This window comes from Saimiri boliviensis, chromosome 2, assembly GCF_048565385.1.
Source record: "Saimiri boliviensis isolate mSaiBol1 chromosome 2, mSaiBol1.pri, whole genome shotgun sequence".
In the NCBI taxonomy this organism is placed as follows: domain Eukaryota; kingdom Metazoa; phylum Chordata; class Mammalia; order Primates; family Cebidae; genus Saimiri; species Saimiri boliviensis.
The window spans coordinates 32,165,932-32,193,367 of NC_133450.1; the positions used below are offsets into that span (position 1 = coordinate 32,165,932).

Genomic DNA, 27,436 nt, shown 5'->3' on the forward strand with positions numbered 1-27,436 from the left:
AACTTTACCAAAGAGATAGAAATTATAAAAAGAAACAAACAGAAATATTGGAAGTAAGAAAATCATTGAATGAAATACAAAATACCTTTGAAAACATCAATAATAGACTAGATTAAACAGAAAAAAGGAATCTCAGCACTTGAAGACAGATCTTTTGAAATGACCTAGTCAGTCAAAAATTGCAAAAAAAAAAAGAATAAAAAAAACGCAAAGACTATGTGACATGAGACATTATGAAGTAACCAAATATTCAAAATTTCAGAGTCCCAGAAGGTGAAAAGAAAATCAAAGGGTTAGAAAACATATTTAATGAAATAATAGATAAAAACATTCCAAGTCTAGCAAGAGACTTAGATACCCAGATACAGGAGGCGTACGGATCCCCAAACAGAAACAATAAAAAAGGGTTTTCTCCATGGCATATTTTGGTCAAACCATCAAAAGCCAAAGACAGCAACAATTCCAAAAATAGTAAAAGTGTGTAGTCACTTATAAAGGGACCCCCATTAGACTAACAGTGGATTTCTAGGCAGAAAACTTATAAGGTAGTAGAGCATGGGAAGATATAGAAGTGCTGGGGGAAAAAAACAACCTGCCAGCCAAGGATACTATATTCAGTAGTTATCCTTCATAAATGAAGGAAAAATAGTCTTTCCAAGACAAGCAAAAGCTGAGAAAGTTCATCACTAAATTCAGTACTAAAAATAAATGCTTAACAGAGTCCTGGCCCTGGAAGCAAAATCATGATATTTACTATCATGAAAACACAAAAAAATGTTACCACTCCAGAAAGCCACCAAACTTGGCCAGGCGTGGTGGCTCCCACCTGTAAACCCAGCACTCTGGGAGGCTAAGGCCAAAAGATTGCTTGAGCCTAGTAGTTTGAGACCAGCTTGGGCAACACAGTGAGACTTCATCCCTAGGAAAAATGTTTTTTTTTAAATTAGCTGGGGCCAGGCACAGTGGCTCACACCTATAGTTCCAGCACTTTGGGAGGCTAGGGAAGGTAGATCACTTGAGCTCAGGAGCTCAAGACCAGCCAGGACAACATGGTGAAACCCTGTCTCTACAAAAAAAAATACAAAAGTGAGCCAGGTGTGGTGGTGAGCCAGCTGTGGTGGTGTGCACCTACAGTCCCAGCTACTCAGGGGTATGAAGGAGAAGGATCACTTGAGCCCCGGAAGCAGAGCTGCAGTAAGCCAAGATCAGGTCACTACACTCTAGCAAAACCCTGTCTCAATATATATATATACACACACACCATATATATATATATAATATATATATATACACATATATATAATATATATGTAATAAATATATATATTAAATAAATATATTTTTTTTTAACTAGCAGGGCATGGTGGCACATGCCTGTAGTCCTAGATACTCAGGAGGCTGAGGTGGAAAGATTACGTAAAGCCCGGGAATTCAAGGCTGCAGTAAACCATGATCATACCACTGTACTCTAGCCTAAAAAACAGAATAAGCACCGGAAGAAGAGAAGAGATGAGACGCGACACGACGTGACAAGATGAGACAAGACGAGAGAGAAAGAAGGAAAGAAGGAAAGCGGGGGGAGGGTGGGGGGAGAGAGAGAGAGAGAGAGAGAGAGAGAGAGAGAGCGCGAGCACACGCGCACCACCAAATCACAGTGGTAAACAATATGAAAAAGAAACATATATAAAATAACTAGAAATCAATTAATAATGTAACAGGAATATGTCCCCACTTATAAATAATAACCCTGAATATAAACAGATTAAATTTTCCTCAGAAAAGATACAGACTTGCCTGCATGGAAAACAAATATGACCCACCTATATACTGTCTATAAGAAATTCATCTTACCTCTAAAGAAACATACAAGCTACAGTAATAAGATGAAAAAGGTATTCCATGGAAATGAAAACCAAAAGTGAGCAGGAATGTGTACATTTAGATTGAACAGACTTTAAGTCAAACAAAGTAAGAGATAATTTAGGCCATTATTTAAGATAAAGCAATTCAACAAGAGGATATAACAATTCTAAACATGTATGCACTCACCACCAGAGCACCCAGATACGTAAACCAAACATTATTAGATTTAAAGAGAAAGACTCCAGTACTACCATAGTTAGAGCAGTGGTCCCCAACCTTTTTGGCACCAGGAACGGGTTTCATGGAAGACAATTTTTCCACAGATGGTAAGGGCAGGGGACAGGCATTAGTTTGATTCTTTTAAGGAGCACACAACCTAGATCCCTCTCATGCGCAGTTCACAACAGGGTTCATTTGCGCTCCTATGAGAATGTAATGCCACCGCTTTCTGACAGGAGGCAGAGCTCAGGCGATAATGCTCGCTCACCTGCTGCTCGCCTCCTGTGTGCAGCCTGGTTCCTAACAGTCCACAGGCTAGTGGTTGGGGACTCCTGAGTTAGAGATTTCAACACTCTACTCTCATCCTTAGACAGATCATCCAGACAGAAAATTAATAAAGCAACACTGAATTTATGCCACACATTAGACCAAATGGATGTAACAGACATTTTATAGAGTATTTCATCCAGGAGCTATAGCACACACATTCTTTTCATCAGCACATAGAACATTCTCCAACACAGACTGTATGTTAGGACCCAAACAAGTCTCAATAAAACTTTAAAACTTGAAATAATATCAAGTATCTCCTGAGACCACAATAAAAACTAGGAACCTATAATAGGAAGAACTCTGGAAACTATAAAAATCCATAGAAATTTAACAACATGCTCCCAAATGACCATTGGGTCAATGAAGAAACTAAAGAGAAAGTGAATAAATTTCTTGATGCAAATGAAAACCAAACTACAATGTAAAAAAACCTAAGGAATACAGCAAAAACAGTGTTAAGTGAGAATTTTATAACAATAAGTGACTACATCAAAAATGGACAAAGATTTCAAATAAGCAATCTAATGGTGCACCTGAAGGAACTAGAAAAGCAACAAACCAAACCCAACATTAGTGGAGGAAAAGAAATAACAGATCACAGAAGATTTATACAAAATAGAGACTAAAAACACAATAGAAAAAAATCTACAAAATGAAAAGTTGGTTTTTTGAAAAGACAAATACAACTGATAAACCACTTGGTAGCATAACCAAGAAAAAAAATAGCAAAGACCAAAATAAAATCAGAAATGAAAAAAGAGACATCGTAACTGCTAACTACAGAAATACAAAAGATCAGAGGCTACTATGAACTACACACTAACAAACTAGAAAACTTACAGGAAATGGATGAGTTCCTGGACACATACAACATATCAAGATAAAATCCAGAAGAAATAGAAAATTTGAACAGACCAATAACAAGTTTTAAGAACAGGCATTAATAAAAAGTCTCCCAATAAAGAAGACTCCAGAACCCAACGGCTTTGCTATTGAACTCTATCAAACTTCCAAAGAACACAAATTTTCCTCAAAGTATTCCAAAAAACTGAAGAAGATGGAATTCTCCCTAACTCATTCTATGAGGTCAGCATTACCCTGATACCAAAACCAGAAAAGGACACAATGAAAAAAGAAAACTGCAGGTCAGTGTCCCATACGAATATAGATGCAAAAATGCTCAACAAAATACCAGCAAACTGAATCCAACAGCACATCAAAAAAATAATACACCATAACTAAGTGGGATTTATCCCAGACATGCAAAGATGGTTCAAAATATGCAACTCAATAAATATGACCTATCACATCAATTGAATGGAAGACAAAAGCCATATGATCATCCCAATAGACATAAAATGTTTGGCAAAATTTAACATCCCTTCGTGATAAAAACTTCATTATAAAAGCTAGGCATACAAGAAACATACCTCAACATAATAAAGGCCATATATGACCAATCCACAGCCAACATCATACTGAATGGGGAAAAGCTGAAATTCTTTCCTCTAAAAACCGAAGACAAGAATGTCTACTTTCACTACTCTAATACAGTACTGGAAGTTCAAGCCAGAGCAATCAGGTAAAATAAAGAACAAAAAGGCATCTAAATGGAAAAAAATGAAGTCAAACTGTCCCTCTATGCTGAAGATACAATCTTATATCTAGAAAAAAATTAAATCTGCACCAAAAAACTCTTAGATCTAATAATTAAATTCAGTAAGTTGCATGATACAAGATCAGTATCAACACAAAATTCAGTAGTGTTCCTTTACACAAATAATCAGCTGAGAAAGAAATCAAGAAAGGAATCCCATCTACAATAGACACACACACACACACACACACACACACACACACACACACACAGAAAGAAAGAAAAGAAAAGAAATGTCTAGGAATAAATTAAAGCAAAGTTGTAAAAGACCTCTCTAAGGAAAACTACAAAACACTGTTGAACAAAACTAAAGAACACACAAACATGTCCCATGCTCAAGGACTGAAAAAAATGATCATTAAAATGACAACATTTTACAGATTCAGTGCAAATCCCCATTCAAAAATACCAATGTCATTCCTTGCAGAAACAGAAAAAACATCCTAAAATTCATATGGAACCAAAAAAGAGGCAAAACAGACAAAAAAATCCAGAGCAAAAAGAACAAAGCTGGAAACATCATACTACCTGACTTTAAAACATATTACAAGGCTATAGTAATAAAAACAGCATGGCACTCGTCTAAAAACAAACACAAAGACCAATAGAACAGAATCCAGAAATACATTCATATATTTACAGCCAACTAATTTTTGACAAAGGTGTCAAGAACACACACTAAGGAAAGGACACCCTCTTCAATAAATGGTGCTGGGAAAATTTGATACCCATATGCAAAAGAATGAAACAACGTCCCTGTCTCTCACCATATACAAAATCAACTCAAGATGTATTAAAGACATAAACATAAGACCTGAAACTATAAAGCTACTAGAAGAAAACAAAGGAGAAATGCTCCAGGACATCGGTTTAGGCAAAGACTTCATGGCTAAGACCTGAAAAGCACAGGCAACAAAACCAAAAATACACATATGGGATTATATTAAAGTAAAAAGCTTTTATATAGCAAAAGAAACAATCAACAGAGTGAAGAAATAACAAGTTTAATGGGGTAAAATATTTCCAAATTCTTCATCTGACAAAAGACTAATATTCAGAATATACAAGGAACTCAACAGTGAAACAAAAACGAAAGACAAATAGTCCTATTAAAACAAGTATAAATAAACATTTCTGAAAAAAATACAGACAAATGGCTAATAGGTATATTTTAAAAATGCTCAAGATCACTAATTTATAAGGGAAATACAAAGCAAAACCACAATAAGATAATCATCTTACCCCAGTTAGAATGGGCATTATTAAAAAGACAAACAAAACAAAACAAAACAAAAAAAAACAACTGATGTCGGTGAGGATGCAAAGAAAAGGGAACTCATATACTGTTGATGGGAATGTAAGTTAATACAGCCACTATGGAAAACAGTATGGAAAAAAACTAAAAACTATCACACAGTCCAGAAATCACTACTGAGAATTTATCCAAAGGAAAAGAAATCAACATATCAAAGGGATATGTACACTCATATGTTTACTGCAAAACTATCTGCAGTAGCAAAGATACAGAATCAACCTACGTGTCCATCAATGAATGAATGATGAAAATGTGGTATGTATATACAGAAGAGAACATTATTTGGTGACAAAAAAGAATGAAATCATGTCATTTGCAGCAACATGAATGGAACTGGAGGTCATTATGTTAAATGAAATAAGCCAGGAACATAAAGACAAATATTGCATGTTTTCAGGCATATGTGGGAGCTAAAAATGTTGATCTCATGGAGGTGGAGAGTATAATGATAGATATCAGAGACCAGGAAGGGTGTGTAGGTGGAAGGGTGGGGGGGGTGGTTAATAAATACAAACATATGGTTAGACAATAAAAGGTCTAATGCTCAATAGCACATTAGAGTGACTATAGTTAGAACGATCTACTGGTGTATTTCAAAATAGTTAGAAGAGAGGCCTTGAAATGTCCCCAGCACATAGAAACGATACTTAAGGTGACAGATACTCTCCTTCGCAAATGAAACCAGAAAAGTATTGGTACAATACCATTAACTGAAGTTCTTATTCAAATTTCATCAGTGTTTCCACTATGTGGAATCCCCCCAAATTCCATGTTACATTTTGTTATTTCTCTTTAATCTCCTCCAGATTCTAAGAGTTTCTTAGTCTATTTGTCTTTCATGACCTTGACACCTTTGAAGAGTATTTTATCTCTGAATCTGGCTTTGTCTGGTAGTTTCAGGTGACTGGGCTGAGTCTGGGCAAGAAGACTAAAGAAATGATGTGTCCTTCTCAGTGTATCCTAAGGTTCATATCAACCTCAATTCACTTATGTAAGACTGTGTCTGCCAGGTTTCTCCACTTAAAAGCTACTATTTTTCCTCTGTAGTTTACAAATGTCTTAAGGGAGAGGGAGACACCTGGAGATCATACAAATTCTGCTTCTCCTCCCATTTCTCCTTAAACAGTCATTCACTGATTTTAGCATCCATCAGTTGTGTCCAGTAAAGTTTACAATAGTAAAAATCAGTCTCTGTGATGGTGTTTTGTGCCTATGGGGATCAATTGGTGGTCTTGGTAAATTTCCACAAAACCACCATGACCACACGCAGACCTGTCTGTGGTCTCATTTCCTGAAAACGGAGGAAGAGGAACTGCAACGTATTATTCAGTGTCTGGAGTATAACACAAGGCCATATACACAGAGGGCTTCCTCTACCATTATCTTTCGGATGCTATACATACAAGATATGCTGGCTCCTCAACTCAATAAATTTTATACTTTGTTCAGCAAGAAACATTCATTCATTTGTAAAACCTGACCTTCTGTTCTGTGGCCTCTGCCTTCAAAGCATGCTTAGACTGGCTGTGAATTAATGCATCATAGAAATCATAATGCAGAAGCAAGAGGTGCTAGGGTGAGTCGGGTCAGTGGTGGGAGAGGATCTGCACCTAGGAGGAGAGGAGTTCAGAGGGTTGCATAACCCTGGAGGACGGGCAGGAACTTGTCAGGTGGCCAGGAGTGGAAAGGAAGAGGAATCTATTCCAATGCATACCCTGGGGAAGAGGAAGGAAACTCAGCTCCATGCAGGAGTGGAACATGATAAAGCCCTTCCAATTCTGACACACATGTGGGCTTCTATCCTGCAGCCTGATCATTGTGCTCTCACTCCACAGGGACACCTCCCTATAGAAAGGTTACACTACATCTTCTATGTAAGAAGAAGCCAGCTGGAGAGCTGCAGGGGAACCCAAGCCACTTATATTAAGCCACCTTGGCCTTTATTATAAACATGATAAAGGGTCAGGCGCGGTGGCTCAGGCCTGTAATCCCAGCACTTTCGGAGGCTAAGACGGGTGGATCAAGAGGTCAAGAGATTGAGACCATCCTGGTCAACATGGTGAAACCCCGTCTCTACTAAAAATACAAAAAATTAGCTGGGCATGGTGGCACATACCTGTAATCCCAGCTACTCAGGAGGCTGAGGCAGGAGAACTGCCTGAACCCAGGAGGCAGAGGTTGCAGTGAGCTGAGATTGTGCCATTGCACTCCAGCCTGGGTAACAAGAGTGAAACTCCGTCTCAAAAAAAAAAAAAACACAAAAAACGTGATAAAGATCACTGGACAACTAAAAGCATGAAGGAGAAAAAACAAGAAAAGCAAAATATACAGCCAGGAAGATACAGATGATTCCAGAAAAAGAATTTAGGAAAAAAATCTTTAATAAATACCAATATAGAAATGGGAGGGGGAGGTTATATAATAAGGAAAAGCTATTATGAAAAATAGCTACAAGGCAGGCACAGTGGCTCACACCTATAATCTCAGCACTTTGGGAGGCTGAGGTGGGAAGACTGCTTGAGCCCAGGCGTTTGAGACCAGCCTGGGCAACATGGCAACACATGTTGCCATCTCTACAAAAAAATCTTAAAAAATTAGCCAAGCATGATGTGGCACACTTGTGATCCCAGGTGTTGAGACGGCTGAGGTGAGAGGATCCCTTGAGCCCAAGAGTTTGGGACTGCAGTGAGCTATATAACTGTGCCACTGTATTCCAGACTGTGACAGTAGAAGACCCTGTCTAAAAATCAAAAAACAAGTTACCGGGGGATTAAAACTTATGATTGCTGAAAATAAAATTCAGCAAAAGGACTGAATATAATAGAACACACCGAGCTACATACCAACCTGTCATAAGATGAAATCGATGAGTATAGAACAAAAATAAAAAGAAACTGAAAGGCCAGGCATGGTGGCTCATGCCTGTAATCCCAGCACTTTGGGAGGCCAAGGTGAGCGGATCATGAGGTCAGGAGTTCAAGACCAGACTGGCCAACATGGTGAAACTCCATCTCTACTAAAAAATACAAAAATTAGCTGGGCATGGTGTATCGTGCCTGTAATCCCAGCCACTTGGGAAGCTGAGGTAGGAGAATTGCTTGAACCCAGACCTGGGAGGTGGAGGTTGCAGTGAGCTGAGATCGTGCCACTGAACTTCAACCTGGGCTACGGATTGAGACTACATCTCAAAAAAAAAAAAAAAAAGAAAAAGAAAAAGAAAAAGAAAGAAGAAAGGAAAGGAGAAAAAAGAAAAAGGAAAGGAAAAGAAACTGAAATTACAAAAAAAAAAAAAAAGTGGAAGATAAGTCCAGGGGTTCAACCATCCATCAAAACAGAGTTCCGACAGAGGAAGCAAAAAGATTGTAGAAGGCTTTTTAAAAAACCGCTATTTAATAGCTTCCCATTCATCTTAATTGCACTAATTGCAGGCTATAAATACCATGAAGGCAGAGGTGTATCTCTATTTGTTCTTCTCCAGGCACTGTATCTAGCACAAAACAGATGCTAAATATTCTCTGAATGATTGAACAAATGGATAAATGAGTGTATAAATGTGCAGTTACTTCAATTTTTAAAACTACTTTAAAAAAAATGAAGGTCATTCTTGTCAATAATAAATAGAATAATACGTTTTTATATGTGGGTGCAACACTCTGATTTCCCTTCTAGGAAGAACTTGCAACCCGTTTGGTCACAAGAAATGGGATTAGTTAAAAGTCTCTGGATGCAATGCCTTCAAATCTACTAGAATTTTTGAGCTGGGCCACACTCTTCCTGGGCAGCCCCTGTCAATAGTTAAACATGCGGGGTAACAGGACCTGGCTGTTACTCCCCAGCAGGGAGTAATGTTCTAGTAATGCTTCTCTAATGCTCATTTTTGTCCCTTTGTGTTGGCTGAGACTGTCAGATTTGCATCAGGGTCTGAGGCTCTCCCTGCCTAATCTTCCTTTGTCTCCTGTTTCCTTTTAAGGACTGAAGGCTTTCTCTGCAAAATCATCTGTCACAGAACTAAGTTACTCTCACCCAAGCTCCTAACCACTTTCAGTCTTGTATTGTCTTAGCATGTGCCTCTCAGATGACCCACATGTTTGTTATATGATTAAATAAAGGACTATTTGGCAAAGACAAGAGGTTAGATTTTAAGTAGAGTAGACTAAAAAGGCACTAAGAAACCTAGAATTTGGGTAAGAGGCATGAGGACCTGAAGTTACATATAGAATTGGCAATGGGACTTAAGGAACAGAAGATATCTGCAATTCAAAGGTAGACTAGCAACTGGAGGTTGAACACAATGAAGATGAAGGAGGCATCAAAGAAGCTTTAATACAAAAGGAGAGCAATGATGAGGACGGGAGAAAATTGGTGAACTCCAAATCTCTCTGCACATGGGTTTCGCATGCCAATGATAGCCATCCGGGTAGAGGCAGATTAACAGCTGGTGAGAAATGCAGCTGGAACTAAGGAAAAAGCCGGGGGACAGAGGCATTTTATTTGGATATAAATGTATCCAAATACTAATCATCTTTTTCCAAAAATAATTGAGGTCATTAATGATACAGGATATATATAAATCTTGCTAATGAAAGAGAATAGGAAAATAAAAGATGAAAGTGGAAGCAGATGTGTTAATAATCAAAGTTGTAGAGTTGAGCATCAAATTTGGTTCTGGGAGTTGCAGTAAAACAAGAGACATAGTGAAACAAAACACACACAATACCTATCAGAAAGGCAGGCATTTGGTAGCTACTGGTTTCAACTTCTGGCATCAAATTCTAAAATAAATTTTTCATGTCAGCTTTCTAAAGGGACTGATGAATGACATAATGAAAATGTCTTCATCACCAGCTTTACCGCAAAATAAACTTGGTTTTTATATAACTGGTTCTTAAAAGATGACCTTTAACAAAGTCAAGTGATTGAACTAGTGTGATCTTTGATGGCCTATCTTGATTTTAAAATAAAACACATGTAGGAGCAGTTGAAGCCCATGCTCCTTTAACCAGTTTCCACAGACCTCTGACTTGAGAGGCTTAGGAACTGTGAAAGCCTTCCAGATCAGTGTGCAGCTGAGCCACGCTGGGACTTTGAGATCACAGTGAAGACGAGGACCTCTGCTTTCCAAAGAGCAAACACACAAATCCACAATACCTACTGGCTTCGTTGCTACTGGAAGCCCTGGGCAGAAAAAAGGACAGCAGCAAAACACACCCCTAGCTTAGTTTCTCAGGAAGGCATTTAGTGCCTCAAATCTTCCTGTGAAGGAATACATAAGGAGCTACCATCAAATGAATTACATAGTTTATATATAAAGTGTGTAAAAATAAAACAACATTGAAAAATATTTCAACAAAAAATGAAAGGCAAGGGCATTAAAACAATTGTTATATATGTATAAAATCTTTCACCAATCAATTCATTTTTGGCAGAAGTTAACTGCTAAATTCAACAATGTAGAACACGACATGGCTCAGGAGAGCAGACTTGTTGACCTTGGAGTTTACCACTTATCTGAAATCTAAAGCTGTCCACATCCAAAACCTAAATGCAGAATAATTATGCTTAAGGAACTCTGAATTTTAAGGTATCCTATGGTACATTTATTAAGCCTGATATTCATAGCAGAAGGATTTTTTTAAAAGCCAAAAAATAAAAAATAAAAAATAAAAACCTGAACAAAATAAGCCCATATTTTTAGAAATATACTTAGCTAATCATATTCCCTGATATTCTATATGCATTATAAAATAACACACTAAACTTTATAACAGCTATTTATGATGCTTATTTGACACACTAGAATTTGGAGAATAGCTCTTGATAGCAAAATTGAGAGTATATGAGGGTCCTAAAGCTGCAACTTTAGTACAAATGAAGTGTGGTATTCTAAAGAAACTACGTTAAAGATGGCTGATTACAAGAGGGTGAGAGGTAAAGATAAAAACAGCAACTGAAATATGCCTTGTCTCCTCAATCACTGTTCAAACTGATTTGTGTGTGTTTTGGGATGGACGAGGAGGAAGGTGAACAGTAAGAACAATCAAATCTGGTAGCTTACAGTTATCCAAAGAATACTTAGGTGCATAAGCATTAGTTTCCCCTCTTTTAGGGAATGGGAAAATATTCTTAGATGTGCTTCAGACCCAGATACTGTGTTTCTCCTGCACAGAGTGCAGTAGAGGGAGGCCCTTCCCTATCACAGCACCTTCAGTAACTTGACTTTGAGAGTAACACTTCACCTACTATGCAGATAAGCCTATCAACCCTGTTGATCAGTGGAAAGCAACAAATGCCACTGTCGAGAGCCCACGGGCTCCTCTGTCTTCATTAATGCATTCCTCTGTATAAGATTCAAGGAGAACATACTTCACAGACAATTATATGCTCAGTGTAACATTGAAGAAGTCCTGTGGGCCACAGAAACCAAGGTGAGTAATGGCTTGAAAAGGGTCTCCTTCTCAACAAGCTATGCAGGATACAGGCAACATCATAATTATTCTATAACTTAGTATTTTCCACTTACAAATTTCCTTAGTACTCCGATCATGGTACTATTTTATCTAAATAAAAACACAAGCCGAACACGGTGGCTCACACTTGTGATACCAGAACTTTGGGAGGTCAAGCAAGCAGATCACTTGAGGCCAGGAGTTTGAAATCAGCCCTGCCAACATCGTGAAACCCTGTCTCTATTAAAAACACAAAAATAAGCTGGGCATGGTAGTGCCCAACTGTAATCCTAGCTACTTGGGAGGCTAAGGCACAAGAATCACTTGAATCCAGGACGCAAAGGCTGCAATGAGCCAAGACTGTGCCACTGCACTCCAACCTAGGTGACAGAGCGAGACCTCATCTCAATAATAATAATAATAAATTAAATAAAAACACAAAACATACACCTACTCAAAGGAAGATAAGTTAAGTAATTCAGGTTAATCTGAATGCAGAGCTATTGCCTACTTTGTGCCTCCCTAAGGAAGAAGTGGCTGTATCACTTGGACTTCTATCACCATGACAGGTTCACCCTGGGGTCCAGTGGGCATTAAGTGAGGAACTCCAAATAAAATACCATGAAGTAATGCAAGAAATGTTAGCTAAATTATTACTGTTATCTAATCCTGGGTCTCAATATAACCACACCGTCACTAGCAAAATGACAAAGATAAGTGGGCATGAGGAAGGACTAGAAAGAAGAGCATTGATGGCATGTTGCTTATTTTATTAAGTACAAACAATGGGATTCCTCTATTGATCCAGCATCTTTCCAGAAATGGACCTGGCTTATATGGAGTCAAATATCCTCTGAAGTCTAAATTTGTAACATAATGTTTATAAAAACAACATAATAATAAAAAGTGATGATAGCTTCTTCAGCAAAATATGATTAAAGTTTACATATAATATCAGCTGTATAACATACTTTAGTAAGGTATTCCCCCTCCATCACCTCCCTGCCCGAGACTTAGCCACAATGAAGTCAGGAATGCATTAAGTAGCCAAATGGAAACTACCTGGTGATAAGAGGCTGAGTGACAGCCAGGTCAGCAGTGCTACACCTTGGTGCTAGAGGATAAATTACATCTGACACTGGTGTACTCCTTCAACAAGAAGACTTGCTTTAACATTCTGATTAGGAAAAATGAATTTGTCTGCTAATTTCAGTGAATCAAAGTTGTCTATTATAAGACAGAGTTATTTGTTTAGGTATGTTTTAAGCTATATAAAAATATAAGTAACAGTTTTTTAAAATGTACAGTTTATACTTTACAGAGCTTAATTTTTGCTTCAAATTTTATTATCCAGAGCTATTATTCGTGGTATTATAACAAACTGCCTGTCTGACTTGAAAATTCTAAGTTGGATGGCCCAAGAAAAGCTATTACAGTAGGTGCTCTGTGTAACTGACTTCCACTAGACAACTTCCTGGAGTAACCACTGCTCATCATTCCCTCTGCAAACTAAACTGATGAATACCCAATGGCACTAGCAGTCTAACGGGCAATCCCTAGTGCCATACATACTTTCTGCTCCCACCAGAGTGGGCTGTGTCTTCCCAAACCTGTTTATACCAACTGATTTGCTATTTTAATTATAAAATTTAATTAGTATGAAAGCTAATGAAGTAGTACAAAAGATAAATGTTGTTCCCATAAAAACTACGTTTTTATACAGACTTAATAAAGGCAAGTCATTAAAAAGAAAGCTGTTAGATTAAATCTGTGCAGGACAGCTATAAAAAAATGAGAAAAAATGATAAAATCTAAGATTCTGTACTTAGATTGTGTCGTTAGTCTCTGTTTTCACTCTTATGGTTTAGCCTATTAATACAATGTAGAATTTAAAAGAGTAGAATCGTTGTCAAAGAAAAGCCCTTGGCCTCACAAGAGTCTGGCAAACATATTTGTATGTTTTAATGACAATAAAACAGTTCGAATGTATACTTTTTAACAATTCCCTGCTTTAGTTGATACTTTCAATTCATTAGTTCCAATTATGCTGGGAAAGAGGGTGTTTTCTAGGCTTCTAATTAGTAACTACTGGATTAGTGGCCATTAGATTTATGAGGTTATTATGAATAAACAGGATTAATCTGGAATCTAGGCATTCACATTTTTATTCCAGACCTTTCAAAGATAAAATACTTTAAGATACTCCATCTCTTTAACATAGCAGAGATCAGAGAACAGTGATGAACAACATGACTGCTCAGACAGCCTGGCTCCAACATTTGCTAGCTCCAAGACAGCCTATCACTTAAGCCCCAGTTTTCTCAACTGCAAAATAAGGTTAATAATAGTACCTACCCTCCTGGGCATCAAGAGGATGAAATGAGAAAATGTGGCATAGCAAATGCCTAGTGCAGTGCTTGGTACATAGTAAGTGCCCAAAATGTTCATTAGTATAGTAATGTTATTATACTGCCTGATATGAAAAAAGTACCCATTACTATACAAATTAGATCATAACTAGTATGTCTGATTCAGTGTCAGTTTTTTGGGTGGAGTCCTTTTTGCCTCCGCCTATCAACAGATCAGAAACACCTGCAGAAAATGTGTGCGGGTACAGTAAAGCAGGAGTTCTCAGCTAGGGGTTAGTTTACCTCCTAAGAGACATTTGGCAATGCCTGGAGACATTTAGGCTGTCACAACTAGAGGGAGGAGGAAAACCTGCTGGCATTTAGGGTGTGGAAGCCAGGGATGCTGCTAAGCACCCTGCATTCTGTGATGCACAGGACAGGCCCCCACTCCACCCCACCCCAACAAAGAATCATCTCGCCCCCAAATGCCAAGTTGGCAAAAATGAGAAACCTTGTACCTTAAAGGACAGTGTAAGAGAGATGTATTTTCTATAATATGAACTTCAGAAAATTATTCTCAGAAAATAAATGTTTAAAACGACATTGGGATATTCAATACAATATTGATTCCAGAACCCATGCCATGGATACATAGGAATGAGACACGGATATTTAGTCACAAGACAAGATTGTCTCCTGTCAATAAACCTTCTGGAATGGGGTCTATCATGTAGTAATACTAAGATATGTTTTATAAAGCAATTATTATAAAGTTATGAGTACTAGATTTGAAACTAAACTTCACTCAGAAGAATACATTTAAATACCATTCAAACTCCTAAAACAGTGGAAATCAAAACACTGCAGGAGTAGTTTGCAGACAGGGAGCCTCTCGCCACAGGCCTCTTCACTTGGTTGCAGAGATGACTGATCTACCTAGTCGAACACAGAGGTATGTCCTTTGCGGGTGATCATCCTGTTTCCTCCTTTGCCTATCTGGATAACTTAAACTCATTCCTTAATTAATGCTGCTCAAAAACACCATTAGAGAGCTTGTAAGAGTTCACTTATACTACTTACTTTTCAGTAAATCACTGTCTTTCGTAAAAGTATGAGATAAAACTGTGTATAAAGTATTATCTCTCTCTCTATATATATTTTTACTCTCCCACTCAAAAGATTAGAAAGGAAGTGGACAGAATGTCAAAGGTACTTCTCTCTTCTGTGCCTTTACTACTCAAAGACCTAGATTTGATTCTTGGCACTGAGACTTATTGGCTCTGTGACTTTTGTCAAACAATGTAATTTGTTTTCAAAATACTTCCTGTAAATGGACAGGAATATATTATAATTCTTATCTACTGATGACATTGAAGCAGCAAAAAAATGGTTCCTGTACTTACTGAGAAAGTGTTAAAAAATGAAAGTAGCATTAAAACTAGTTTTGCAATCCTTAAAAAATAGCTACATTTCAAATATTTTCAACTTTGTACATTTGTCCCTGAAGGTGACACAGCAAATCTACTATACAACAAAGACTATAATTTCAAACACTAAGTCAAAGGGACTTTTTAATTTTAAAAGTACTATTCAAAAACAAGACATTTACATATCTGAAAGGGGAAAGTAAGTCAAAAAATGGAAAAAGAAATAAATTGCAGCAAATGGCTCTTTAGCTATTTACCATCAAGAAAGAAAAGGAAATCATGCAAATCTTACATCACATTGCTAATAAAAATCTTAATATACAGTACTTTTCTTCACAAAGTATGGTAAAAGAAAACATAAGAAATAAAAGATCTCTACTTACCCTTCTGGTAGAAAAATTTTCTATAATAGTATGCACCCAGATCCACGTGTTCCACGATGTATCTTTTCACTCTATCTAGGTGCAACACCAAGTTCTCCTTGGGCACTTCAAGTACTGCCACTCCTGCATTTGTGCAATGGGAACTAAGAGTAGACTCAAAGGAGGCACTTTCACATCCACTAAAGGAGCCAGAATTTGATTTTGAAAGGCTGATTTTCCTCTCCCCTTCTCCACCTATCTCATTCCGAAAATATGGACAGCTCATTACAAGCTCATTGCTTTTATCATCTCCTTGGTCCATGCTGAGGCTTCCTTTGGAATTCAGGTCCTCTGTGCTGCCCATTGGGGAGCTAAAACTGGCTGAATGAGACAGAGGGCCAGAGACCAAGGATGCCACGGCAGCTGCAGAAGCTCCAGTGGTGGTGTTTCTCCTCTTAATCACATTGTGCCTGTTCATAATAGCCTCATTCAAATCAAATAATATACTCTGGACATCATAGTGGGCAAAGCACTTTGGACACGTCCAGGGCCTGACAGAGTCTTCTGATCGGTTATCTTCAAGATCTGATGACTTCCCAAGTTCTTCACCTTTGGCATTGCGCAATTTACGAAAAATAGATGAGTCTCCAGTTTCAGATTTTGAACGTCGCTTGAGTGGTTTTTCCCTTTCCTTAAAAAGCCTGAGGTTCTCTCTCTGTGAGATAGGCCCGTCTATAACGTCCAAAGAGAAACCAGAACCCTTGCCACCACCAGTAATGAGGAAGTCACTGAGCTTGGTTGGAGTTGGACCTCGATCAGATTTGTCATCTTTGTAGCCCTTTAACAAATCAAAAAAGCTTTCTCCGGACGTTCCCTGTTTATCAATTGAAGATGTGCTACCATATTCCCTGTGCAGGGATGGTCCAGTCTTGTATGTAGGTGAGATACATTCATCAAAGCTATCCACATCAAGTTCACTTATGGTGATATCACTGTTGCTTCGCTGCCGTATTCTGCGAAGAGCTTTTCTGGGGGAGCTGGGGTAGGCTTCAGGCATGAGAAATCTGGAGTCCATGTTCTCCGACGGTCTTGTCTTGTTTTTCAGCGTGTTCTGTATGCTTTTCAGCATGGCTGAGTCATTGGAATTGAGGCTAACAGAACTTCCCTGACTCACAGGACTGCTTTTGGAGGACAGGCTATCAAGGCAACTTGAGGTTTCTATTTCCTGGCTCGAACGGCTAGATTCTTTTATGTTTTCCTTTCTTGGGGGCCAATCTGCAATCCTTGCCCTTACCCCCATCTTTGGGACTCCGGGGGTTGAGGTTATATGGTGAGAACCTTCACTTCGGGGGGGTCCTACAGGAGCCATAACTGATGATCCTAAGCTGCCATTTTGGGACCGGAAACGCCGCATGTAGAAATCATCAGTGTGGACTTTGGGGGTGCCATCTGTGCCAACAACAGAGGTCCTGTCAGTGGCAAGAGGCCTTTCTGTCTGTGACCGTTTCAAGCTGGTCATGATGTAAAAGCAAGTAGACTTAAATCCCTGCAGAAAAGACCATCATATCTGTGTTTTAAATGTGCACACTTCCCTTTTGGAGAATGGCTTCCAGAAAATACAATGGTTGCATGAGATCTTAATCTTTTTCATTTAAAAGGTTAAATGATACTTTATTTGTAAACTGAAAATTTGGAACTTCTAAAGGTTATAATCCACAACAGTTTCTTTGCTTCACTTTAACAGAGGGCTTTCTTTCAAAAAAAACTGAATGGAGCTTGTATTACTGAGATTCTGTGGTTGCCATAATCCCATGCTTTCTCTAAAAGAGAAAAGGATAATTTAAATTAGCAGAAAAATATATCTAAACATAAATATGCAACTGTCAAAACCAGACACATGAAAATAAAAGACTCAATAATGGATTGGGAGTCACAGTTCCACAATCCATATTTTTAGTAAAGCAGGTTTAAAAGAAAGGAATAAAGTAAAAACCATCTGATAAAATCCATCATTTATATTCTTTAAAAAAAAGACTATTAAAACTTCATCTTAACTGAACAGTTCCATAAAATGGGAGGTTGGGGAGGGGTACATCTTGTTCTAGGATATCATGGCTCCTACTCCAAGTACAGACTTTTGCTCCAATGACCTCTAAAAACGTAGAATACCATGAACCACTGTGGCGACCAGAAGTTTGAGATGTAACCAACTGAATAACTAGAGCAACACAGTTTTTTGACACAAGTAAAAACTGAAAAATGACTTTATCAAATTCACATGCTGCAACAATCACTTTTTAACTCCTCTCTTCCAAAATGAATACATGCTTTTTTTGTTCCTTAACAAAGGCTTAACATAGTTGGCAAAAACAAATACAGCAGAAAGAAAATAAAAAGGGTTTTCCTGGAGCCATTCTATCTATGAGCACTCTTCTGTATTTTCCTCTGCTTTATTACTTACCAAGACGAGGATATTGCAGAATGAATCCAGCATTCACCACCACCTCTTCTCAAGCTTTCTTTAGTTTCTTCTACTCTTAAAAGCTAGAAGTATCTCACTAATGAACAAAATGCCTGCATTTCCTTATGCAGTACAACCTACTCCACCCCATCAGTGCTAATTTATGAAGACGGCAGAAACAAAACACAGCTCTGGGTGGCCCTCTCCATATCCCCAACAGATTACAGAGAACCGTTAGCATCCTTCCAGGTGACAGGCATGGAAACGAACTTCCTCATGAGCACGTCAGGCAGGAGGCAGGAGGCACAGATTCTGAGTACAAAATTCTGCATGGTTGCGTACATTCTGAAAAGAAAGGCAGAGGCTCCTTTTCCAAGACTCCACAAATTACACAAGAGGTGGCCTTTAAATTCTTGCCAAATACATGTTTGGAAAGATGCTGCTGAACCAGCACTGAGCTGACAGGGCGGCATTGTCTACAAATCACGGCTCTGACACCCGAGGACGACCCGCACTTGCTGCACTCTCCACTCAATGGTAACAAGCACTTACTTCCACGATAATTAAGCATCTCCCTAGTCGGCTTCCTGCCTCCAAGGCAGGCGCTTTCATTTCTCTTGCAGCACACGGCATCATTTTAGAAGACTCGCTTCTATTTAAAGGTTGGAACATGTAGGGGTGTTTCAAAAAAAAAATGCATGCTGCCTGCAGAATGCAGGGCCAGGCGAGCTCCGGCTGGGCTCGTGCTGGCTGGGTCTGTGCAGCCGTTCAGATAAACGCCAATTGTTTTCACTAGCACTCCTCTTCACCATCTTTTGTAAAAGGGATAATAGTTTTGCACTGCTACCTAGTTAAACCTGGCTTTTGAGCTTTCTAGATACTTCTACTGTCAGACTGCTATTATTCCCTTTACATTCCAGAACTTTATATGTTTCTCTTTCAACAACAAGCCTTCAAGTGACAGAACATGCTAACTGTTGCTTCCAAGGATATCAAAGGACAGCATGTACATCCACAGCAGAGGTTCAAGAAGTGATCCTCATAAAATGAAAGGAAAATCGATCAACTGAACCAAAATGCAAACACCTGTTCATCTTCCAAAACACTGAGTATTTCAATATTCTACATAGAATAAATAATAAGTAGATTCTTATAAAAACTAGATGGTTTCAACATTTCCCACAACCTCACAGAAATCCAAATAAATCATCTTTCATTCCCCAAACATTCATTCTCTAAAAGGACAACATACCAATCCCACCATGATAAAAACTCTTGCCACATTTCATTTGCCTTAGAAAATAATTTACTGTGGAACTCGTTCTTAGGATATGTGAAGTTATTTCTATTACAGGAGAAAACTAAAAGCTGGCAGTAAAATACAAGAAATAAAACTGACTTGGAAATGCTCAGTCTTCACCATCAGTATTTCTCTTCCAAACCATCTCCTATACTTCCAATATTTTTAATGGATTTATAAAATCTTATTTTTAAATAGAAAAATTTCTTACCAATTTGAAAGAAATTTCAAGACTCTCATTACATTATATAACAACAATTCAATGTTTTCTTTTCATTTCAAAATACAGATGAGCACATGGGAGAGAGAGAAGCCAGCTTAGTGGCCTGTAAAAACTGATGAGGTTTGAGATGGGCAATTATGTTAAATAACAGATTTTTTTCAGTCATAAGGACCTTCCTTTTTATATATATTTTTCTCCCTCTCAGTTTCCATCTCTCTCCCTCCCTTTTCCCATTCTTATTTATAGCATCAAACCTCTCTGAGGTACAATATAAACTTAGGGCACTGACTAGCATATATAGAAATTTACATGCTTTGCACTTATTAAACTAGCTGGTCAAAAATAACACTGTCCATCGCTGTGTGTCATATGATGACAGATAATTAAAATCAATTCCTTAGGGCTGGCTGAAACAGTAAACTTATGTTGTCAATGATTCGCAACTCTCTTAAATATCAGCAAACCTACCTAAGTACCAATATGGTGAAAAGCAATAGAATTACACAGAAGAGCAATACAAATTCACAGCATGTCACCTCCATCTGTTGAAAAAGCAGGTTATATAAAAATTTTCCTTATTACACGTTTAATTTTACAGCTCTAGATACTATTTAAGTCTATGGTAGATCCATGTAGCTAGAATACTAATCCTATCTAGAGCGCCCACAGTTTTGTTCAATGAGTTCAATTCAACTAGTTGAAAGTCTTTTCATCACTCAAGATTTCTCACAACATAACCCACCATTCTTCCAGAAGAAATGCTTCCTCCACTCTTCTAAATCACTCCCTATGTTTCTGTAGTCTCTTCTGAGCATGTCCCTCCGTCAAGGTAAGCTCCAGGTGGTATCAGGGAGACGCAGACAGGGAAAAAGATGACAGGGGATGTATGGGTCATGCCTCCTTCCTGTACACTTCCCATTCTGATTGTAAGCTCTTTAATAACAGTCCTGGTGGGACTATTTGTACCACAGTAGGTCAGCTATTTAGAATATCAAGTCCCAGAGAATGCTGAAAGCGGAACCTCTTATGGGAATCTCTTGATTGCTAAAAACCCTTGTCATTCTGGCTCTGTGAAGCATCTGCACTCCTGAACCCATTCTCCATCCTGAAACTCTCTTTTCTTGACCTCTGTGATAACCACATGCTTCTTCACTTTCTCTTAACTCTCTTTTAGCCCACTACTCAGTCTGTAGTGGGGTCCATTGAAAAGCTAGTGATCACAGAGTAGTGTCTATGGTTCACCTCTCTTGCCATTTTTCATATTTCTGGAAGGGAGTATAAATGGTATTTCTATAAGGATGCATGTGAGCATTGAGCATATTAGGATGAGACAGAAGCATGGGTCCACTAGAGTAATAGTATCACTGTGGAAAGCAGCGTGTTGACTGGATTGGATCACATTTGTCTGTGCAGCTGAACAAAGACAGAATAATGAAGTTACTGGCTGGAAATCTGCATGGTAACCAATGCTCTGTCTGGTGATGCTATAGGTGCCTGCAGCTTTAAATATCATTTCTATGCTGTTACCTCCAAATCTCTGGTCATGATTCTCTCCACTAAACTCCAGATAAAATAGTGGCAGGTCCTCACATTTGATATCTTCTTTATCTATTTTACAATGAATTAACCAACAAGCAGAATAATGAAAAAAACACTTTTTTTTTCAAGAAATGATTAAGTGGTAATGAAGTGAGCACAATAATTCAAGGAATAGAATGAAAGAAACAACACTGTGCCAAGGGCATAAAGAACAGTTTAAGGTTACATAAAAGATGTGGGAAGGTGTGCGGTTGGGGGAACACTGCCGTTCCTGTTACGAAAGAATTACCATGCAATATGGTAGGGTCACCAAAAACATGTAGTCTTCCTCATCAAATACTTCCACATTCCAAAATGAGATCTTCTCAGATTATTTAACTGGTATAGCCTAAAATACAAGGCCAGCTCTCAATGTTTCAGGGCAGTAGAAAAAACCATGCTGATGAATAAACTATTCAAATGTCCCAGTCATCCAGAGATAGACCCTAAAGATGAATTTATGAAAATTTCCAGGCCCAGCACAGTGGCTTGTGCCTGTGAACCCAGCACTTTAAAGAAGGCCAAAGCGAGTGGATGGCTTGAGCCCAGGAATTTGAGACCAGTCTAGGTTACATGGTGATAACCAGGCTCTTAAAAAAAAGAATCAAGGGAAATAGTTTTTGAAGTTGTGTACACAGACATAGAATGCCTGTAAATATTTAGTTCAGAATGTAATAGAATACTATTAAAAACAGAAATGCAGAAATGTAACTTCACGTACTTGAATATTAGATTAGGTAATATAATCAAATAAGGCAAACTATTTTCTTTACATTCCTTCTTGGCATTCCTGAATTTCACTCACATTACATAAAAGTAACATCTCAGACAGAAGGGATGTCTCACTCTTTCAAGTCAGCCTGAAACACATCTTAGTACAATGTCATGGTTAATTTAAGATGTATGAATCAGCACAAAACCTTTTAGAATGGAATTTCTACCTCCTTTCATTTCCCTATTCTCCCTTCAACAAAAGCAGGAAGAGCTGAGAGAAACAGCTGATAAATCTAGTTCCTGCTCTCCTAATGTTCACTCTGAAAGAGACAAAACTGATGGAAACAAAGTAGATTTTTTAAAAATTTGTGGTAAAATTAACAAAGTAAATACAAAAGTTATAGATACAAAACATGGAACATGATAAAGCCACATTTGAATTTAGAGATAAGAAACCAACTTAAAATGTGCCTGTTTGCATAAAGGAAGGGTCAAAAGGGAAAATCACATTTCCCTCCCACTGACCCTCCTAAATAAGAAAGTTCAGTGAAGAAGGTTATGCTTCAAAGGTTTTGTTAAGCTTGAATATACTTTGTATAGCTGAAGGAGAGAACACAAAAGTTTGGCAGGAAGCTTGAGGGTAGAACAACAACAACAGAATAAAAAATGTATGGAACAAGTTACATGGTGGAATAATAGTAATTACTATTATTTGAGACAGGGTCTTGTGCTGTCACCCAGGCTGGAGTTAGCTCTACGATCATGGCTCACTGCAGCCTTGAACTCCCAGGCTCAGCTAACTGATCCTTCCACCTCAGCCTCTTGAGTAGCTAGGACTACAAGCATGCCTCACCGTGCTTCGTTAATTTTTAACATTTTTTTTTTTTTGTAGAAATAGGGTGTTGCTATGTTGCCCAGGCTGATCTTTAACTCCTGGGTTCAAGGGATCCTCCCAAAGTGTTGGAATTACGGGAGTGAGCCAGTACACCCAATCCATTGTGGAATGACTGCTAAAGAGTAAATTGATTCAACAGCTGGCAAAATAAAGGAGAACAGAAGTACATGTGAGTGTTTATCTCTTACATTTAAATATGACTAATCTCACCCAACAAGCAAGTAATAAAATACCAAAGATCTAGGTTGGAAGAGCTTAAAGTAGGAAGGGCAAAAGGAGTAAAAGGTAGTAAGAAAGGTAAAAGTGAAACAGAATTATTAGAGGAAAATAGTGTTTGAGGTGTAACAAGTTATAACAACACTTTAGCGGAAAACAAATCAAAAGCTCACCAACTCATTGGAGGCACTGAGTTTCCATGCCTCTCACCAGGAAATCAAGAGAACAGATGAGACTAAAGCAGCAAATGAGTGCTTTTATCATAATAATTGCATGATATACAACTATCACACATTTTAAATACATTTAAAAAACTTGATCACCCAATGCTGTAAATTGAACTGATTATCAAATCAAATCTGATATTAAATAACTTATTACCAAATATATCCGGGGAAAGAGGAACATGAGAAACAGACGCTCCGGGACAACCAGTAAAAACCTAGCACACAGGGTAAGTGCCTGTCCATTTTCCCAAACTGTGCTCAAATTCAAGTAATCCACAAAAAAGCATTCTATAATTAAATAAGGCAGCAATAGAGTGTATATCACCTTTCTCAGGAAATCACGATACATGTTGGTCTATTAAAGCCTCCAAGAAATCTGCAGCCATAGTGGCTCATGCCTGTAATCCCAACACTTTGGGAGGCTGAGGTGGGAGGACTGCTTAAACCCAGGAGCTCAAGACTAGCCTGGGCAACAGAGTGAGTTCCCATCTCATTTTATTAAAAAACAAGAAATACTACCACCACCACTAATTTTATTAACTAAGAAATTTCTTAACTGATTTGACCATGGACTCACTTAAAAAAAAATCATTTTATACCATGTATTCTATTGAATATAACTGGGGACAAGCAAGCCCATATTTCAGAAGAATACAGGATAAAAAGAAAACCAAATATATATAACAAACTTTGATATGTGATAGATAGATGATTGATAGATCGACTGACTGACTGACTGACTAAAAGGGCAACGTAAGTTCACCAAAGGACTGATAACGTTTCTTTGAATTATGAGTAATTTGGCTTTTTTTGTATTTGTCTATTTTTATTTTTTTGAAATGAACATGTGTCACCTTAATAATAAGAAACAAAACTTACAAGAAAAAAGCCATCTTTCTGTTGCTAAAAATATAAAATGATCTGTGACTGTGGTATGATGATTGTACGTTTAAATACTAATTATAAGATACTACACACTTTGTTAAACCTCCAACCATTCAAATCACCAAAAAAGTAAAAATCCAACAGATATCAGGTCCTTCCTGTAAGATGTTCTTGCGCTAAATCCCCTAATTAAAATAAAATCAAAGAAGGCTGTATAAAGTAGAGGCTACTAAAGATTATAAGATTTGCAGTATTTATAGGATTTGATTAATTATTTCACATAGATGATGAACACAACTGCTTATATTTCCTCATTTACAGATGCTTTCTTTATATTTAATATAGTCCCCTTGTGCCCGGCAGCCTTCACCTTGTCCCCTCACAAGACTGTAGTGACCTAGGAAAATCAGATGAGGCTGTCTCAACAGAACACAGGTTGCCATCGTTGGTTCCCCTTTCCTGGGAAGCATCTATTTCCCTGTGCACATTCTGTCCTTTTCACAGTCCTTCTTCTGCAGAGACTGGGGCTAAATTTGAAGAATGTCTCTATGTAGACTTGACACCGACGCCCTGGAGAGCTTTACTGAAGTGCTACCTGGTATCAATGGCTGAAGGAATCGCATATTGGGAGAATAATAATCTGATAGTACCAATTTTCTTCTTTCAGGGCAGAAGGGAAAGAGATGAAGTCAGATTTTCATTAGATAAGCCGTAAAAATTGCCTTTGATCCACATATAATGAACTCTGTAAAAACCACAGCAGAGAATCTGCATCTCTAAGACAGATTTTCAAACTGCTAACGTTGGCAATTTGAGCCAGTCACTGTCAGTGACACAGGGGTACCATCTCTACCCTCAAGTCTCTAGTGTCTAATTGGAAACAAGACAGGTATGTAGGAAATGGGAGGGGGCTCATCAAGAAGGAACACCACAAATGGCTTTATTAAGGATATCATGGTTTTCTTATTTGAATATTTATGTTCCAAAAAGAATTTAAGAAACTGCACTTGCAAAAATACATTTAAATTTAGCTTAGGAAAAGAGTAAAAAGGAATGCAAGAACAATGGGAGAACACAATATCCAAACCATTATGAATCGTGATTGATATCAAGAGTAAGTACATTTCCCTCAGCAGATTTTGAAATATCACCCGAGAACCTAGAAAAAAAATAAAATCACTCCACATTGCTTTAGCATGTCCTTAAATACAGACTGCAGATAGTTCCTGTGTCTGACTATACCATTATCTCTGAGCATAACCTCTCTCCCTCAAGGTATCTAAGACAGCAGGACTCTGTCACCCATTCCATTTTCTCACACGTGCTCATTTCTTCAGTGCTTGCCAGCACCCCAGGAGTACAGCTAACCCTTGAACAACACAGGTTTGAACAGTGAGGGCCACTTATCTGCAGACTTTTTTTTCAACAAATACACTAAAAAATACCTTGGAGACAGTGACAATTTGAAAAAACTACACAGCCTAGAAATATGGAAAAAAAATCAGTAAAAAGTTAGGAATGTTATGAAGGCATAAAATACATGTAGATATTAGTCTATTTTATCATTTACTACCATAGAAGATACATAAACCTATTTAAGCCAAATGTATCAAAACTTACGCACAGAAACACAGATCATAAATGGTGCCATTTGCAGTGGAGAGAAATGTAAACAAATGTAAAGATATAATATTAAATCATAACTGCATAAAATTAATTATAATACATACTGTACTCCTAAAATAATTTCATAGCCACAGCCTGCTGCTATTGTGGTGAGCACAAGTGATAGAAGTCTGTGACTAAAAACTAATCCTCTCCAGGTGAGCAGTTCCTCTCTCTGATAAACTCTATGTCAGAGTAAAAAAGACCTCTCATGGTTCTGGTGTATTTTTCATGCTTAGTAAAATACGTAAACCCTAAATAACACCATGGGACCCACATGAAGTGCCACTAGTGATGCTAAAAGTGCTCCCAAGAAGCAAAGTGACGACTTTTATAAGAGCTGGACTGCTCGATCCGTACCATGGATTGAAGTCTGCAGCTGCAGATGCCTGCCACTTCAGACAGACGAAGGAAAATCACGATACTGACAAATACAGTCAAGTACTGCAAACGTATCTTCCTAACGATTTTCTTAATAACATTTTCTCTTCATTAGCTTACTTACTGTAAGAACACACTACATAATACCTTGAACATGCAAACTATTATGTGTTTATTCACTGTTCATGTTATCAGTAAGGCTCCTGGCCAACAGTAGGCTATTAGTTAAGTTCTGGGGGAATCAAAAGTTATACTCAAATATTCATCTGCATGCGGGGTGAGAGTCTGGGCACCCTAACCCCTGCATTATTCAAAGGTCAACTGTATCTCCATTTTATGAATAAAGAAAGAGGATATAGAGGTAAAGGTATGGCCAGGCCAGGTGCAGTGGCTCTCAACTGTAATTCCAGCACTTTGGGAGGCCAAGGAGAGATCGCTTGAGCTCATGAGTTTGAGGCTAGCATGGACAACAAGCAAGACCTTGTCTCTATTAAAAAATAAAAAAGTTTTTAAAAGGCTGGGAGCGGTGGCTCACGCCTGTAATCTCAACACTTTGGGTGGTAAAAAATGGCAGTCAAGCGTTCAAGACCAGCCTGGCCCCCATGGGGAAACCCTGTCTCTACTAAAAATATAAAAATTAGCTGGGCGTGGTCATGTGCACCTGTAATTTCAGCTACTTGGGAGGTTGAGGCAGGAGAACTGCTTGAACTTGGGAGGCAGAGGTTGCAGTGAGTGATGGAGCAAGACTTTGCCTCGGGGGGAAAAATTATCCAGGCTTGGTGGTGTGTGCCTGTGGTCCTAGCTATTCAGGAGGCTAAGGTGTGAGGACTGCTTGAGCCCAAGGGGTTGAGGCTGGAGTTAGCTGCCATCGGACCACTGCACTCCAGGCTGGGTGACAGAGTGAGACCATCTCAAAGAAAA

The 27,436-nt window shown here is 38.2% G+C and overlaps 1 protein-coding gene across 17 annotated transcripts in view; it reads right to left on the reverse strand.

Annotated features, from left to right (window-relative positions):
• SIPA1L1 (signal induced proliferation associated 1 like 1) overlaps positions 1–27,436 on the reverse strand; it is a 391,460-nt gene that overhangs the window by 134,672 nt on the left and 229,352 nt on the right. For 15 of the 17 annotated variants that reach the window (XM_074393047.1, XM_074393044.1, XM_010335233.3 and 12 more), the window contains one exon: positions 15,992–17,790. In XM_074393047.1, the coding sequence (XP_074249148.1) occupies positions 15,992–17,489 (1,498 nt within the window). In that variant the 5' untranslated portion in view covers positions 17,490–17,790. Of the gene's footprint in view, positions 1–15,991; positions 17,791–18,431; positions 23,650–27,436 lie in introns of those variants that run through there. The other 2 variants (XM_003924492.4, XM_010335236.3) reach the window with 2 other exon arrangements.